Consider the following 16816-nt stretch of genomic DNA (forward strand, 5'->3'; position numbering starts at 1 on the left):
TGTTGCCTTAGCCTTCTCAAAAAAGGTCCTGCAAAAATGACAGCAAACGTCCCACAGAGCACTGAAAAGGACAGGTTTTGATTCTTAGCACCAGCCCAAAAACACATACCAATTACTTTTATAAAGCATCCTAGTTAATGACGCTCTGTTATTGATACTTAGAGGTAGAGTAAGTAGTTGTTACAGGGTATTTAACAGGAAAAAATAATATTCTATTCATAAATAAGCATTGAAAAGTGTGTAATTATATCTGCCAACAAATTGATGCTTTCTCAAAAATTTAGAACTAATACATTAAAAATACATAGCAGTGGTGGAACCGCAGTGTTGCCCAGCAAACTTGTATTCGTGGACTGAGATGGAAATTGCTGTTTTACCTAATCAGGTTTTATGTATGTAGCTAGAGACCAGCCATACAGAGAGAACACCGTATGAGTTACTTTGAATTTAAAAATCACAAAAAGCACTGTCAGACATTTGTACTTGTATATTTTCATGATCGTTTCTCATGATGTCGTTCTCTTGCACTTCTTCATCTGCCTCCTCCACCACTGCTCTCTCTCATCCCTAATTACCACCTCATCTTCCTCATCTTCACCTCAGCCTCATCTCCTGAATTGAAGTTTATTTATTTCCAATATTGCCGCAATTACTTATTGTCAGCAGACTAGACCGGTGACCCTCCCATCTCCAAACAGCTGACAACTCGCTGGCTAAACAACAACAATAACTGGTTATAAGCAAACAGCATACCAGCTAACATCAGGTCTGAGTGTCCTAAAAATCACACATTTTCACATCGTATGAGAGTTTATACACTAAACTCATGATTTAGTCATAACTAACTAATGGCTTATGGACACTATCAGGCCTTGCTAGAAAGCTTATGCAGCTTGTGAAAGTCACTATTTTCCCAGGCCAGCAGCACTGATACCTGCTGAAAGGCTTCCCTAATACCTTTAGCACAGATGCTGATAGGTTTCCGTGATGAAGAAGAAGAGGTTTCTGAGTAGAGTTGTGTTAGTCTAATATATAGGAGGAGTCATTCCTGACATAGCTATCACTAATGCCAGCTAATCAGGGCCGGTATAATCGGATTTGGGCTTCTGATGTCACCCAGGACCAGTTCCCATGGTGAGACAGAAAACAAATACTATGGAAAAGAAAAACCTCCAGGAGCTGCAATGACCTGAATTTGATTTTGAATATAAGAGTGCTATCAAACGTAGGAAAAAGAGGATATAAACACATGCATGTCCATATTAGATCCAAGCATTTTAGCTTCATGATTAAAACCTTAGGCTTAACGCAATCAAAACCCACATCCAACATTAACTCAGTTCCATTGTCCGCAACATTTTTTTTCCTAAATGAACCATTTCACCAGATGATTTCATTATTGTCTCCAGGAAATTTACTAAACAATTCAAGTTGTTACAAGTCACCAATGGCACAAATTCCCAATGTTCCCTGAGAATCTATGCATCACCTCCTGCTTGAGTGCCTTCATAACACCCTTAGCCTGCAGGCCAGACACTGGAAATCCAGGCAGCAACAACATCCTTCCTCGGGCCTCTAGGAAGTGACCTCAGCTTCAGAAAGGCCAGATAAAAAAATCCACATCAGGAACAAAAACACCAGGCTGACTGTAATGAGCTCTCCACTCGGCTCCAGTGTGTTCTGAGGGAGACCAGGTGGTGTGACACACATATGACTCTGATTAAGGGGCCTTTAGATGAACAAGAGGACAAGGGGGGCAAGTAGGGCTGGCTGTGCAGGGGGCAATCGAGACCTTGCGCATATGAGGCAACGATTAATGCTGTTCAATGACCTCCAATAGACCCAAAGATGTTCCTGCAGACATGAGTGGTCAGTTTCCCACTTGTGTTTCACATATAAAAGCACTGTTTCTGCACTGTTTTCTTTTAAGAAGCGACAGTGAAGTGACAGCACAGGCCTTAGTGGCAGATAGTCTGATATACTTCTCTGCAGTCTTTAGATGTCACTACAAACTCTGGCCAGAAGAACTATCTCATGTCCATATCTCATATAATCAAAACATTTCTTTTTAGCAGAACAGTCAAACAGCTGAGAGCAGTCAGCGCCTGACATGTGTTGCCTGTATCCCTCACTAACATCAAATAACAGAGAGGTTTCACTCTGGCGTCTGTAGGCTTATAATCTGACTTGTGCTCTGCACATGTCCTCAGAATGTGAGAGTGAAAGATGTCAAGGGCACCTCTGGCCTCATTTTCAACAGTTAGTTTCATCCTGGCGCATTGTGCCACGTCTGGCTGGACCGTTTAAATGTCTCCCGATATCAGGCAGCATAAACAAGCAGGCCTGCCTGTTGGGAAGGATAAGGAATGAAGGGGAAACAGAGGCCATTCTTCTGCATGTGCGACAGGAATTGTGTTGGAACAAGCACCTGTCAACCCCCACCAATGACCGCAGAGAGAGGGAGAGAGAAGCAGATGACAGAGCAAGGAGAGAAAGAGGGCACCAATTGAAAGAAAAGTGGACCAGTCTGTCCAACTTTTTTCCTCCCTCTCCTTCATGTTCTTCTCTCCTTCCAACTCCTCCTTTCTCTCGCTGCCTCAAACAACTTAATCTCTCTAAATTACATTCCAAAGCAGGCATATGCTCCAAAGTCCCAGACTTACTGCTTCACAAACCAGATACACATCTACATAATATCTGCATAAATACTTTGCATTGATAATAAGGAGAAACAGCTGCCAAGGCTATCCTACTGCCCTTTATTACAACTTCCTCATTCTTCGTCCTCCGCCATCACCTTCACTTGTTCTCTACATTAACTTGACGCCAGTTTTTTTCTTTTTTTTAAATAGACAAAGCGGAGCAGCATCTCTGTGACCTTCAGCCTCCACCTTCAAGTACCCTCTAAAAGACAGAGCTGAAGAATGCTAGGCACAGCACAATTTCACACCTACAACATGATAAGAGACTCAGGGAGAGAGAAAAAGGGAAAGAATGGTAGTAACATCAATTTATCGCCCTCTGAGATGACAGCTATTCCGCTCTATCCGTTTCAAGACTGCTGCAATTTGTGCGTTTCTTACCTCTCTGTCCTTTAACTTCATGGCCAGAACCAGCTGGTTGCGATGGTTGGTCAGCGCTTCACGGTAGTTCCCCTTGGAGAAGAATGCCGAGCCCAGATTCCCGTGAGCACGGCATTCCCCTGTTTGGTCACCTGAAGAGGGAAAACCACAAGGGATGAGAATGAAATTTCAAGAGTTAACAAATAAAATTTACAGTAAAGCTCGGAGGATTGCAAACCAGTCGGTGATTATTTCACATCATTCCACTGTCACTGTCAAACAGGGACGTGATGAACCACATCTATGCCACTGACATGCCATCACACCCTTAAAAGGGAAAGTGCCGTTATAACCCGTTATAAGTTCTCCACAGTAGAGTGCCTTTTCTGACAGCTGGTAGTGTTGATCTCAATGCTCCAGAGGGTGAAAGGGGAAAGCCTTATTATTTCTTCCTGACAGAGAGGCCCCACAGACAGGGCCAAAGTAAAGCACAAGTCTCTGTGCTCTACCTGAGAACCACAGCTCCTTATCTGCAGCTGTGCTGCCCAGTCATGTGTCAAACTGTGTGGGGGTAAAAAGAGTGGAGCCAGTCTGTGCTACTCCCTGTTATCATTTTTTCTATCTTCCCTTCAGAAGTTTTTTCCCTTTCCTTTCCTGTCTTTCTCACCTTTTCATATGTTAATCCCAAACGGGCAAATCCATACTTACTGCAGGCGTTATTTCTTTTTGAGCAAACAAAATAGAAAATTCCCAGCAGCGACTGGAATTTGGCCATTTTAGTGGAATATATTCAGATGGAAAGATACACAAAAGAGACAAAAAAGAAATAAACTTCACTGGAAGGTCACACTAACAACTTTTATACTAGAACTCATCACGATACACAAGAATTAGTCTAAAGTATTTGCTACATTGAACATGTACAGACTACTTTGTAGAGTGCACGTGCCTGTTATGCGTTACCGGGCAAAACAAGCTCTTCAGTTTTTTGTTTTGTTCTGAACCTCGAATTTTTGAACTGTGTTTGTGTGACATGGGTACGTTAAATGGACTGGTACTTATATGGCGCCTTCCTTCTCAGCTGAGTACTTAAAGTGCTTTCTACTGCAAGTCTTATTCACCCAATCACACACACATTCATACGACGCTTTTATCTTTGCCTGAGCACTTTCTAACATTCGCACGCACGCGCACACACGCGCACACACGCGCACACACGCTCCGATGGATGCATCAAGAGCAACTCAGGTATGAAAGTAAGCAGAGACGCAGTATATGAGTTATGTAAGGCTGGAGTTGAGGACAAGAATGCGTTTTGATTAGGGCTAGCATTAGCATGCTGTAATGCTTACAGTGATAATCTATGTGGCTAAACATACTGACAAGGTGATCGCTAACAGCCAAAGCTTAATGCTCAAACACTGTTCAGACTGTCCTCGTGCTTACATCTACTTTAAGCACAAAATATACTGCGGCTAATGGGATCATTTTATTTGGTCACAAACTAAAGAAACAAACAAATTAGATCAAATCTTTCGTAATTTTACAATGGCACAAATAACAAAGTTAGAAGATTACATAAAACCACAGTGTTCATTCTCATTAATAACCACCCAACAGCTGCTGACTGAATGACAGACACTGTCATCACCAGTCCAAAATACTGTATGATGACTGATCACAAAGATTTCACTCATTTATTAGCTGTTTACATAATTTAACAAGAAAAAATGACAAAGGGCTTATGAGGATCTGAGCATTTTCTCTCTATTATTTATAGTTCAAGATTGTTTCATTTTAAACAATAGGGCACAATAATGAAATGCCACACTCTGGGAACTTTTGTGTCTAAGCAATCTATATTAACCTATATTATCTGCATCCAGTCACCCCGAGTCAGGGGTCTTACCTAAGGTTTTGGCCACTTCCAAGTCCTGCTGCATGTAGCTCGTGCTCTTCTCTGTGTTGCCCAGGGACCAGTGAGCGCTGCTGAGGGCAGAGAAGACGGAGCCGCGTAGCTTGAGGCTGCATGTGCCGATCTTCAGTGCGGCTTCTAGCACCACAACAGAGGCCGTGTGGTGGCATGCTGTCAGCAGCTCCTGGCCGATCACAGAAACCACCACAAATGGACTTTTGTCCAGCTTCATCTTTTGCAGCTGCTGATAGGTGGGCTCGAGAGACTCTGTGCAGGGGAGACACAAGCAAGCCAAGATTAGAAACAGACTACAGATTATTCCAATGGAGAAACTTGTTCTGACACTCTGATGGGCACCAATATCTGACACTGACTGCAATAACTGTTACGTGTTTAACGTCTCCGACAAAGGTGACTGTTGTCTGAATTTGGATTCTACTTTTCCTCCAGTAACAGTTGTGTTTTGTCTGCCTCAGTAAGCATAGCCTGCAGCCCGACTGACTGCTTTCACTGACAATTTAACAATAACTCAATATACGAGCCATTTTTCTGTTCTTCCACTCTGACTGGAGTGATCAGAGGCAATTTCCAACAGTTCTGTGTAGAAATAGCAACAGTTTAGACCACTGGGGGCAACTGTCTTTACAAACCACAGAGCAAAACCAAATTTGTGCCTTTTCCTTCAGCTAGTACGGATATTTGAGGGAATTTAAGGGAATGGCGCACGATGAGTAGGTTTTGAGACAGTTTTAAAAGTGATGGGGAAACGACTGCAGCTGAAGCATAGCAACAGCATCGGTGGAGAAATGCAGAGCAAAGGAGATGCAGAAAGGTGACCTCCGAAGAGGCTGAAAATACACACAATGACATAAATCAATGGTGGGCCACGTGGGATTCGGGATTCAAAGGCCCCTCCAGACTTGCAAAGTCCTCCGGCAGATATGAGCATCAAACCACATGAAGGGTGAGTAAGGGAGGCTTACCCAGTTATCAATTTTTTCTGCCGTCTACTGATGCATTAGCGTTCTTCTGTGTTTAAGTACGCATTTGAATTCATCAGAGTAAATTCACACGGCCCTGTATTTGCAAATGTCCCGAGGAGAATTGCTACTAATCAGGGCAAAGCGCTTCACAGAAGTCCGTGCCTGTACAAACGAGTACGCGTGACCAGATGTGTAGTCTACAATTCGTCGTAACTCAGTCTGAGAAACATCCACAGATGCTAATTCACCTAGACACACACACACGCACAATATGAGATGCATCCTCACACAAGCACTCAAAAGCATAACTGATGATGCTCTTTCAAGAGCGTCGCTTCTGTTCCAGGACTTGGCAGAGTGTCGTGCTTATGGAGACAGTGCGTGCATATAATATCCATTCATAGCTTGTAATTGCTGTCGGAGTGACATCAAGAGCTGACTCATAAATCAAACACTGAGAGAATGCTTTTTTAAAAAGGTGTCATGGCTGCTGCATTCATTCATTAAACAGGTAGTTATGACAACATCTGACTGGATTGTTTCACACACATACACGGGCTTACAAACAAACGCTTAAGAGAATAGAGTCGTGGGCCAAGAGAGTGCTGTGAAAAAAGGGCTGAGAAAGACCCCGTTCTGATTTCTGATTTTTTTGCATATTTGTCACAAGTAATTGTTTCAGATGATGACATTAGTTTTATTATTGTACAGATAACAACTGTAATTTTTTTTTTTTAAATGCAGTTTTTAGATGATTATTTCATTGGTTAGGTAAAACGCCTATCTAATAACGGGTTGTGCCACCCCTGGCAGCAAGAACGGAGGTCAAGTGTTTGCAATAACTGGTGATTCTTTAAGTGTGGATTTTGAATAGACCACTCCAAAACCTTCATTTTGTTCATTTTGAGCCATTCAGAGGTGGACTTGCTGGTGTGTTTTGGATCATTGTCCTGTCACAGAACCAAGGTCTGCTGGAGTTTCAGGGCACAAATCGATGACATTTTCCTTCAGGATTTTCTGGGAGAGAGCAGAATTCACTGTTAGAGCAAGTCGTCCAGGTCCTGAAGCAGCAAAGCAGCCCCAGACCATCACACTACCACCACCACGTTTGTTGGTGTGATGCTCTTTTTATGAAATGCTATTTTAGTGGGCTCGCCACTCACGAGAAGGTTCACCGCTGCTCCTCGTCTCACTGGCTCAAAGCCTTAGAAATAGCTTGTGTAACCTTATCCAGACTGTTTCTTTAGATCTGGGCATGATGTGTGTCATTTTGAGATCATTTAGTCTACTTCACTTTGTCAGACAGATTCTATTAAACAGATTTCTTAATCGAACAGGTCTGGCAGGTCTGGTGTGACAAGTCGAATTAAACTCAGCTTTCCAAAAAATGAAAAGAATGAAACCATAATTTAAGAACTGTATTTTTTATTTACCCAGGTGATCTTTACCCGATATTAAAATTTGTTTGATGATCTGAAACATGCACATGTGACATATGCATATGCAATAAAATAAGAAGTCAGGAAGAGGGTGAATATTTTTTCCACAGTACTGTATATGAAGCAAGAATAACAGCCCTCGTGTCGCAGAAAACATCTAACAGAACATCATAACGTTGTACCTCTTTCTCGCCTTTTGCCTTTTAATATTGCTTTTGCAGCCAGAGCCATACGTTCCTTTAGTGACTGGATATGTGCAGAGCATGACTGCATACAGTATCACTAATGCACCATAGTCTGCCTTCCATTTCATGTGAATAAAGATATAAGGCATGCACTCTCCCTCCTGCATTAGGCACACGTGTCATCAGCGGGACTGGTGAAGCTATAAAATACTCTTTTTAATTTTTAATCCCTCGATTTCATGGAAATTGCCTCTGCGATACAATATCACTCGATAAGATTATCTTTACCATCCTCTCCCTTTGAAATTAATGTAAATGTTTGCTGCCAGCTGGATTTCATTTGTGATTATGACGAGTTAAATACAAGTCGTGGAAGAAATCTCATTAAAAGACTAAAAGTAAAATATTTTACCTGCACTGTCAATGCCACCCAGCGCTTTGTTCGTTAGGCAAAAACGCCCCCTGTGAAGAGTTGTGTTTCTTTTTTTCCAGCAGTGTATTCGGTTTGGAATCAAATATTTTGGCTGCTTTACTTTCTTTGAAATTAACACAGTAATGTGTTAACTCGCTGTGGTTTATTGGTCAACAATGCAGTTTTTACCCCTAAAAAATAAGCTATACTAACAACTTCTGGTAGGAACAGTTCATTGTCTGACTTGATCATTCACTGAATCTGTTGAGAAAAAGAAAAATGCAGAATAAAACTAACTAATCCTCTCAGCAACAAAAAAATTATTATAAATACATAAAAATCCTCCTTCCTTGCTCTCTCCAGGGAGGTCAGCTTGCTAGGCTGCAGTGGTTTCCAACCTTTTCCCTCTTAGTACCCACACAGCCTTGTCAGATAAACTGAAAGAATAGCATTCCCTTTTAATACCTTTCATGTTCAGAAGAGTAATTTCAAAACTGTATTTGGACAGCTTTCAGCTTACCATTTCTAATTTATTGCTTCATAGTTTTTTTTCAACAGACCATCACTACTGGCACACTACTTTACCCATAAGTCACTACTTTTGGATACTATTTTGTTTAACATCTCTTCATTTCTTTATGCTCCGAGATCAATTTCACCCACATACCTTTCACTTATTTCCTGTTTCTTTAAGAGGAATGTCATTATAAAAAATATAAGAAATGTATACATAAAAAAGGGCGACTTTTAAAGATTAGAGACCAAAGTAAGACCAAGATATTCAAACTACTTTATAATGTTAAGCTCCTCCCCTTGTAGGAAGACGTTAAAATGCACCACATGACCACGCGTCAGTGCCCATATAAGAATTAAAGATGCTTCTTGGAATTAATGATACTGAATTAATCATACTGCCCAATTCATGTTGTGGTCTTCTTCTGTTAATACTTTAGTAATGTTAGTCGTGTCAAACAATGTGATTTTTGTACTTATGAAGGTTGTTTTTTTCCAGAAAATATTAAAAAATATTAGTTTTTAGGTACAAATCTGCAATTTATTCTGTTCATTTTGTCAGATTTCTTTTAACTTCCATTTCTCAAACAAACCTTAAGTTATCTAAGCAAATTTGCTGTAGCCTTTTGTATGGTCCGTATTACTTTGTTCATTATAAAGACTATTTTTGGTCACTCTGTAAGACCAAATTTCAGTGATTTTCTAAGCAGCCTGTCCGTATTTTTCATCAGTTTCCCATATTAACTATGCAGCCAGAGCAGGGTATTCACTTTCCTTTTGAGTCCTCGCACTACTGAACGATGCAATCACATTATTTTTTTAAGCGTTCATATATCACATCCACTATCTGTGTCTTCATCTGTGGAGATTTCACTCCAATCAGTCCCTTTTATTTTGCTGCTGGCTCTTTGGGACTGCTTCATAATTAAATGAGGCTCTGAGCGATTTTTTGGTTTAAATGAATTTTTAAAAAGTTGTTTTGGAAACTTTCATGAGAAAAAGATAGCATTACTGTCTGACACCTCAGTCAAACGACAGCTGTCTTAACATGCTTTTATCTTCCTCATTCAATGGTTAGGTCATTCATTTAACTAATACTTAAACTGCTAGCTGTACTTGAACCAAAAATATTTACAACTTTTTCTATCTATTATTATTTTTAAGATGATGCCCATGGTATAAAATCAAGTGTACTTTGCATTAGCAGGTATTCTGCTTAGTTGCCTTAAGACACACAGTGCCCAGAAACTCTAGTTAAATGAAAATCTTTTAACAGCAGCCTGGGTCAATAGCTGCCACACCATGTCCTTCATGGTTCAACTGGACTGAGCTTCAAGTGAAAAACCTTTTTTAGTTAGCATGTGTGTAAAATAACCCAATGATTAACAATTAAAAACTAATGGATCCTTAAGATTCTCTCTGGCCCTCGAAGAAAACAAACAAGACACAGAATGAGAACAGGAAGAACAGCAGGAATATTCTCCACGGGACTGAAACACAATAATAACACACAATTTCCCCTCAGTTTAATAAAGTATTCTGATTCTGATGACATTAGCGAAAACATAAGAGGCTGCGTTGTCACTGCTCATGCCACTCAGTGCAGGGCTCACAAAATTGCTAGCCCGACGTCCCGGGGCTAGCGATTTTTCCAGTCGGGCTACCAAAATCCATCTCAGCCCTGCCCGTCGGGCTATCGTAGGAAGGAAAGATATGTCAATGCTTTTGCATTCTTTCGCAAATGTAGCTGAGTAATTATGTCATCGATGAGCCACTGTCAATATGTGACACATTGAAATCGCGTTTGAGTTTGCGCTTGTTTTTTGTTTTTTGCTTTCACTTTGCGATCGCGCGAACTGTGTGTAGAGAGCGGCAGCACTGATTGGTGAGTCACAGATTAATTGCGCACCAATTCCTCTGGCATCGTCTTATCAATCGTTAGCTTACTATCAAACATGACAAGTGAAATCTCCTGCAGCAAGCTTAAACATGTGATAGATGTTGATTGCGCAGAGAATTGCTGATCATTATGTAAGTATGTGTAAAAGCAGATGGATTTACGCAGGTATTTTAGTTCTGCAGAGCCAAACAAGACAGGTCAGGGTGAAGAAGGAGCAGCCAAAGAAAAGCCTACCACAAATCGGAGAAGTTATGACAAATCAGACTATGAGGCAAAAGGAAAGCGCAGCTTTTTCGGTTTCATGGACAAAAGAATTTATGTGTGCAAACTTCAAAAAGCAAATGTACTAGATCTTGGTTCCACTTGCTTCTTACTGAACACTGATTCATGTTCTACACAGTTCTTGCAAGTTCATAGAAATTTCTGTTCAATTAGAACCAAATATTTGAGTTGATGATTGTAATTTGTTGTTGTAATTTGTGTTTTAAATATTTTTAGATTGATGTTTTGTTTCCTTTACAATATTATACTTAAATGTATAAAATTGTCCTCTTTTTTTATTCGGGCTACTTAAATTTATTTTGGGCTACCAAAAACTGAAGAGTGCCTGCCCGAAGGGCTACCAGGGATTTTGAAATTTTGCGAGCCCTGCAGTGATATAGGTGGACAATGTCGATGTTATAGGAAAAAACGACAGGAGATTCTAAACTGCACGTGTGCAGCAAGCCTTTGTTGGGTTGAACTGTACATAAAACGGTATCGTTTATCAAAAGACAAACGCCTTTATTCAGTTCTCTTTGGTCCCTTCTTCTTGTCTCATTCAGGGATTTGTTTATTTTGAATAAATGTTATCGGCTGGATCTCTTCACCCAGTGGCAAACCATAAACCTAACAGTGATCTGAGCAGTCTGAAAATAAGTTTGTTGAGACGACAGCGGTAAGATAAATGACCGAGATAAGTGAGCGCTGCAGTCACAGCTAGATATAATCAACTGTTTCTTGTCATCAGCTGCATGGTTTATACGCTGATGAGGAAAAAAATGTATCCAGTTTTCACCAAAGACATTTGTACTATGATAAATTTGAGCCAACCCAAAGACTTTTCATAGTTATAACAACGTTGTTACCACCAAAGGCAAGCCAGCAAGAAACCTATTACAATGATTATATAATTAGGCTTTTACACAACTAACAAGCAATATTTTGATAAGTACTTTGATAAATGCTTCTTTAAAGTGTTTAAAGTGGTTTTGATAAATATAATTTGGCGTTAATTAGTTCCAATTAAAATGGCAGCAGAGGTAACGAACTCTGGATCCTGAATTACTGCACGGCTATTAAACGTGGCAGACAGAAACATGGCACTTTCTGCTTGAAGGAGAGAAAGCAATGCTCGCCTACCTTTCTTTCACTTATCAGGGGACTTTGGCTGAGTAACACTGATTATCCTCCCTGTTTGCTGGCGTAACATTGATTATCGTCCCCTTGTGCCAGGAGTCCCTCTGAGAGGATCATTGCTCTTAATCCTTTGACCTAACTACCTCTCCTCAACACACCTTGGATTAGGTCCTCTGGTGGTTGCCTGGCACTCTGGGAAATAGGGTAAACAATTAAGAGATTAAGTGGCTTGGGCTAAATGTTGGTCTACCCCTACTAAGAGGACCCATTCTGGTCCATAATGCTGAGGTCTGGGCTCACACCCAAAGCCTTTTTTTGTTTTGGTTCCAATGGCAGGCTTATATGCTCACTGTCGTTAAGATGGGCTTTCCATTCTTTTCTCTCTTTGCAATATTTTTTTGTCGCATTTGCACAAGAATATTCAGAGGAGCACGGTATTCAATCACGGAAATGCTGATTCCTCACTGAACAAAGGCCTTCTGAGCTACTGATCCACTGCACAGTGCAGTAATTTTTGGATTATAAAAACAAGGCCACATTTATTCAGAGGCACGGCATCAGAGGAGTTTGGCAAGGAGGTGATGACAAAGCGAGACTGCAGGATGACTCACAGTCTACGCTGGCAATCTGTGCCATCTAGATCTGAAGCATATTAAATTCTCCGCAGTGGTCATCTAAAGTAAAACTGGTGCCAGGTTTGTTTGAGGCTCATTAGGCTGGCCCATACGGATTACTCATGGACAATCAGGTCGCTGCAGTTGTTTGATACAACAGATAACAGTGCATAACAAAAAAAGACCACATTTTAGTGACAATCTTGGCCTGAATACGCTACTTATAAATCCACTCAGCTTTAAGAAGAAAAAGGCTTACACAGGGGCAGACACAGACAATGGCATTAGTGCTGGATGCTCATTAAGATAACAGGCTATCAATGTGTGTCAGCCTGACTGACAGTAAGATATGCTGAAGCTGCAGGCGTCATTCCTTAGAGTCCGAAGGTAAGTGCTTGACACCACCAGTCGCTCACAAAGACAGGAAGATGGGCAGATAGAGAGATGGCCTGCCCACAAAACAGGTACAAAACTGACAGGTAAAGTCACCTCAACGCATTTATTGACTGAGCGAGGATTATCTCCGAGACAGGCTTTTAGGCTGCTGTAGGACAGAAACGTGAATAAGGTGAAGCAGAAAAAGAGTGACACACACACACGAAGACCTGCTGACACGCGCGCACAGAGTGCACGTGTTCACCTGCCACATTTCTCACCTCGTAAGGGCGACTTCATGGCGGCTTCTACCATGCCCACCAGTAGCTGTAGGCTCTTGGGGTCTTGGGCCAGCCCCGAGGCGAAGGCGGCCAGCGCGTCGGCATGGCGTCCAAGGTACTGAAGGGCAACACCCTGTCGGAAGTATGCCTGCAGAGAGAAGGAGGTAAAAGAGCTATCAGTGCTCAAGTCTTCTGCCACAGCATGGGGCTTTATTCAAACACAGACACACTCATTTCACGCCATTAGCATTTTTTCCACATGAGCAGTTTTCTGAACATGGCACCTCTCTCCTTTGTATTCCCATAATAGAGTGATCACTGGCTTTTTTTGTACTTGTTAATTGGATTATAAGTTTTACATAAATGCACATGTTACACTCTGGCTGGCTGCCTTCTCAGGAGCAACGATTGTTTTTCTATTCAATATTTTTTTTGCTCTCTCCTTGCTGTGGGAGTAAACTGCACAAGTCGAGCGCTGGGATTTCTCTGGCTGTTAGAAAAAAAAAAGTGATGGGAAAGAGAGAGGGGAATGAGACAGAACTACTTACTCAATCTGCCTGTAGTTTAGAAAATAACACCCATAAATACTTCAGATTACTTATTCTCTTTGACAGTACACACTTGTAAAAGAGTAACCCAACTGCCCAGTCTGTTTTTGCTATACTTTTTTTTTTTTTTTTTAAACTTCAGATATGTATTTGCGTAATGTTTTGGACACATGGAAGAGCCTTCAAAGAGACAGAACTCAAACAGATTTGTCATCCAGTCATTTATTCACAGAGCTGGGAAAGTCACATTGTTGGAAGCATAATAAATCAGTACCATGAGGCAGATACTGCATGCAACTTGTAACATATTGTATCTTTCTGTTAGAGACTAATTCTTTTTTTTTTTTGGAACATTGTGCACACTGAAACCTAAAACAGACGCTGTCTCTGCGATCCAAAGCCCCAACAATAAGTGTGCTTTCCCCCCCCGCATGTCTGTTTGGAATCACTAGCTGCAGAGAGATCTTTCATCCAGGCAAGTAACTCAGTATGTTTGTGTCTAAGGCCCGATCAGACAGAAATCCTACTGAGTTGTTAAACCTGACTCTGGTCCAGTCTTACAACACCAGCAAAGAGAGATGAAACTACGTTGCGCTCATTATTCACAATCCAAACCAATAAATCCCCTTCAGGAGAAAGCAAAGTGTCTCCCAGAATAGTCATATATGGGCTCGTGTCGCACATTTACAGCTACAAAGCAATAAGAGACAAGAGTCCCAAAGTCTCCCTTACGCTGGTGTGTTTTTTGTGCACTGGCTCGTGTGTGAGGGGTAGCAGCAGCGGTCCAGGCTACCATCTGGCTAACTTCTCGCGCGGTAGGCAGCAACTCCACTCATAGCTTCCAAAAGTGACACAAGGGCTAATTTGCCATTAGCATCTAAGAGGCCTTTTCATTAGCCTTCCCAAGCTTCTCTGTTAGCACGACTAGCAAGTGAGAAAAGCAGAGAGGATTAGGGAAAATGAGACATGACATCGAATTTACAGAGACCAGTAATTAATTTCGCTTCCGTCCGAGACCCCCCACTGACTACCAATCTCTCTCCAGACCTGCTGCCCCCCACTTCAACATTTCCACCGCCCCTCACTTGCATCACATCTCCAATGAAAATGACGACGACAGAGATTAAATTCAAAGCATTAACCTTTGTTCTAACACTGTTATTATATGAGTGGAGCACGGTTCAGGGAATCCGCTCAATATTAATTGCATCTAGCAGCAGTGGAGTTTGGGCAGGATGCACTGGCTAGAATTGAGAGACCCCACAAACGTTTTGCCCAAGGGAACAAAAGACATTTAAAAGCACTTCTCCCTTTGATTAGATTTAGCCTACAATATGACTGCTCTCCCTTTCATTCTCTTAAGCGCCGTACCCTGACCGAGACGACCGGGGAAAGAAGATGACGGGAAAAAGATGTATTTAAAAGGAAGGTTTGAGTCAAACCAAAAAAAAACAAAAAACGTCCTCTTCTTTAATCACTTCATTGTAGCTTCTCTCGTCCTACATAAGGTTGAAAGACTAGACCGGCTAGAAAATACATTGAAATACTGGAAAACAGAAGCACAACACTGAATGCATCACTGCAAAAGTGACAGAATCGATGTGCCATACAGCCTTATAAGATTTCTTCTTCCATTAGTCTCCCATGGGCTTCAAAATACACCATATGGCTGCACAAAGACATAAATGTCACATAACCTCAGCCTCGGCATAATCCAACAAGTCAATTCAACCAAGTACCGCTGTTAAAACAGAGGGCTCCACTGAATTTACATTGCAGTGGCTGAATACTAATTAGGGACAATGGTGATCGTGATACTGATGAGAGCTCAAGATAAACCGAAACTGACGTACAAGTAAAAGACTGAATAGCACGCAGCAAAATCAAATAGTGCTGCAGAGATAATGTCGTCAGGTTAGCGATGCTGTTAGCACGGATTGAAGCATTTTGGGTGAAAAACAAGATGTTTACCCCTACACATTTTTATTTGAATCCACGCTTAAAAGGATCTTTTCTAAAAACACAGCAGCATCTGCTCAGAGCTGTTGCTACAGTGATTAGCACAGCCTCTGTAGCTCTTAGCCAGACAAGAGAAATAAACAGAGGTACGGTACAGGGAGCATTACAAAGAAGGAGGCAGCATCGCAGATTTGCTGTGACCTGTCAATGTACAACATTGTATGCACAACTGAGTGTCAGCGTCTCATCTTTCAGCCAAGAAACAGCTCCCTAAACAGGAAAGAAAGAGAGTCACTCCTGCCAAGTTCCCATGCAGCACATGCCCTCCTGAAACGTGACACATCTGTTTGGCATCTTTTTACAACATGACATCGACAAACCAAGACTTCGAATAATGTGTTTTGCCAGAAATTCAATCCGGGGTGAATTATTGAACCTTCTTGCATGTTCGGGTCTTGTACTTAATGCAGCAATGTGCTGATACCACAGAAGAGTGGATAGAGAGGGGAAGGTTTGTCGTTCGTACCCGTGGGTGAATTCTGAGAGGGCTTATGTGCATGTGTGCAAATGCGTGATTACGTGTGAGTGTGTGTGTGAGAGCAAAAGAGAGAGCCTACAAAACACATATGAATAAGAGACAGGGTAAAAGATTTTCTTCTTTCTCGAATATTTTAATATTTCATGAATCCTTGTTTGATGTAGTTTTAAATATTCATGCTTTTATGCTTAGGAGGAAGAGGGAAATGATGCAAAAAATCACCGCAATACACTGTGCTAGACACTGTGGGGAACCAACATTCCCTGTGCATATACACAAATAAGCTCACGCACACCGCTGAATACGCTCTTTCGCTCTAACAAGCCACTTACAATGAAACATGGACAATTTTCTTCAAGTGACAGCTCTGTTGTTCACAATAAGGCTCACAGTCAGAGCAAGTGAACAGAAAGTTGACAAGATTAAGACTGTGAATTCGGCGCAACACCAGCTGTTGGAGGCTCTTTTTCTATTAGGAGATTAATGTCTCAGCATATGTCCTTGCCCCCTTCTTAGGCTGTACACTCTAACCCCAGAGGTGTCCTCAGTCCCTGGGAACATGTCTGTGTTTCCACTTGTCGAGCTTTCCTCAAGATCTCGGGGTTAAAGAAAAAAAATCTAGTGAAAACATATATACGACTACCAAATGGATCAGAACACCGAGCAACACTTCAATTCAATTCAATTATATTTA

At 41.4% G+C, this 16816-nt stretch overlaps 1 protein-coding gene across 3 annotated transcripts in view; it reads right to left on the bottom strand.

Annotated features, from left to right (window-relative positions):
- The window catches only part of LOC102214313 (tetratricopeptide repeat protein 28), a 181830-nt gene that overhangs the window by 59953 nt on the left and 105061 nt on the right, over nt 1-16816 (bottom strand). For all 3 annotated transcript variants that reach the window (XM_005729441.2, XM_005729440.2, XM_005729443.2), the window contains 3 exons: nt 13078-13225; nt 4972-5244; nt 3084-3214 (listed from right to left, as the gene is read on the bottom strand). In XM_005729441.2, the coding sequence (XP_005729498.1) occupies nt 3084-3214; nt 4972-5244; nt 13078-13225 (552 nt within the window). The remainder of the gene's footprint in view (nt 1-3083; nt 3215-4971; nt 5245-13077; nt 13226-16816) is intronic.

The sequence above is a fragment of the Pundamilia nyererei genome, unplaced genomic scaffold (genome assembly GCF_000239375.1).
Source record: "Pundamilia nyererei isolate P.nyererei 1_Seehausen unplaced genomic scaffold, PunNye1.0 scaffold00033, whole genome shotgun sequence".
NCBI classification, from domain to species: domain Eukaryota; kingdom Metazoa; phylum Chordata; class Actinopteri; order Cichliformes; family Cichlidae; genus Pundamilia; species Pundamilia nyererei.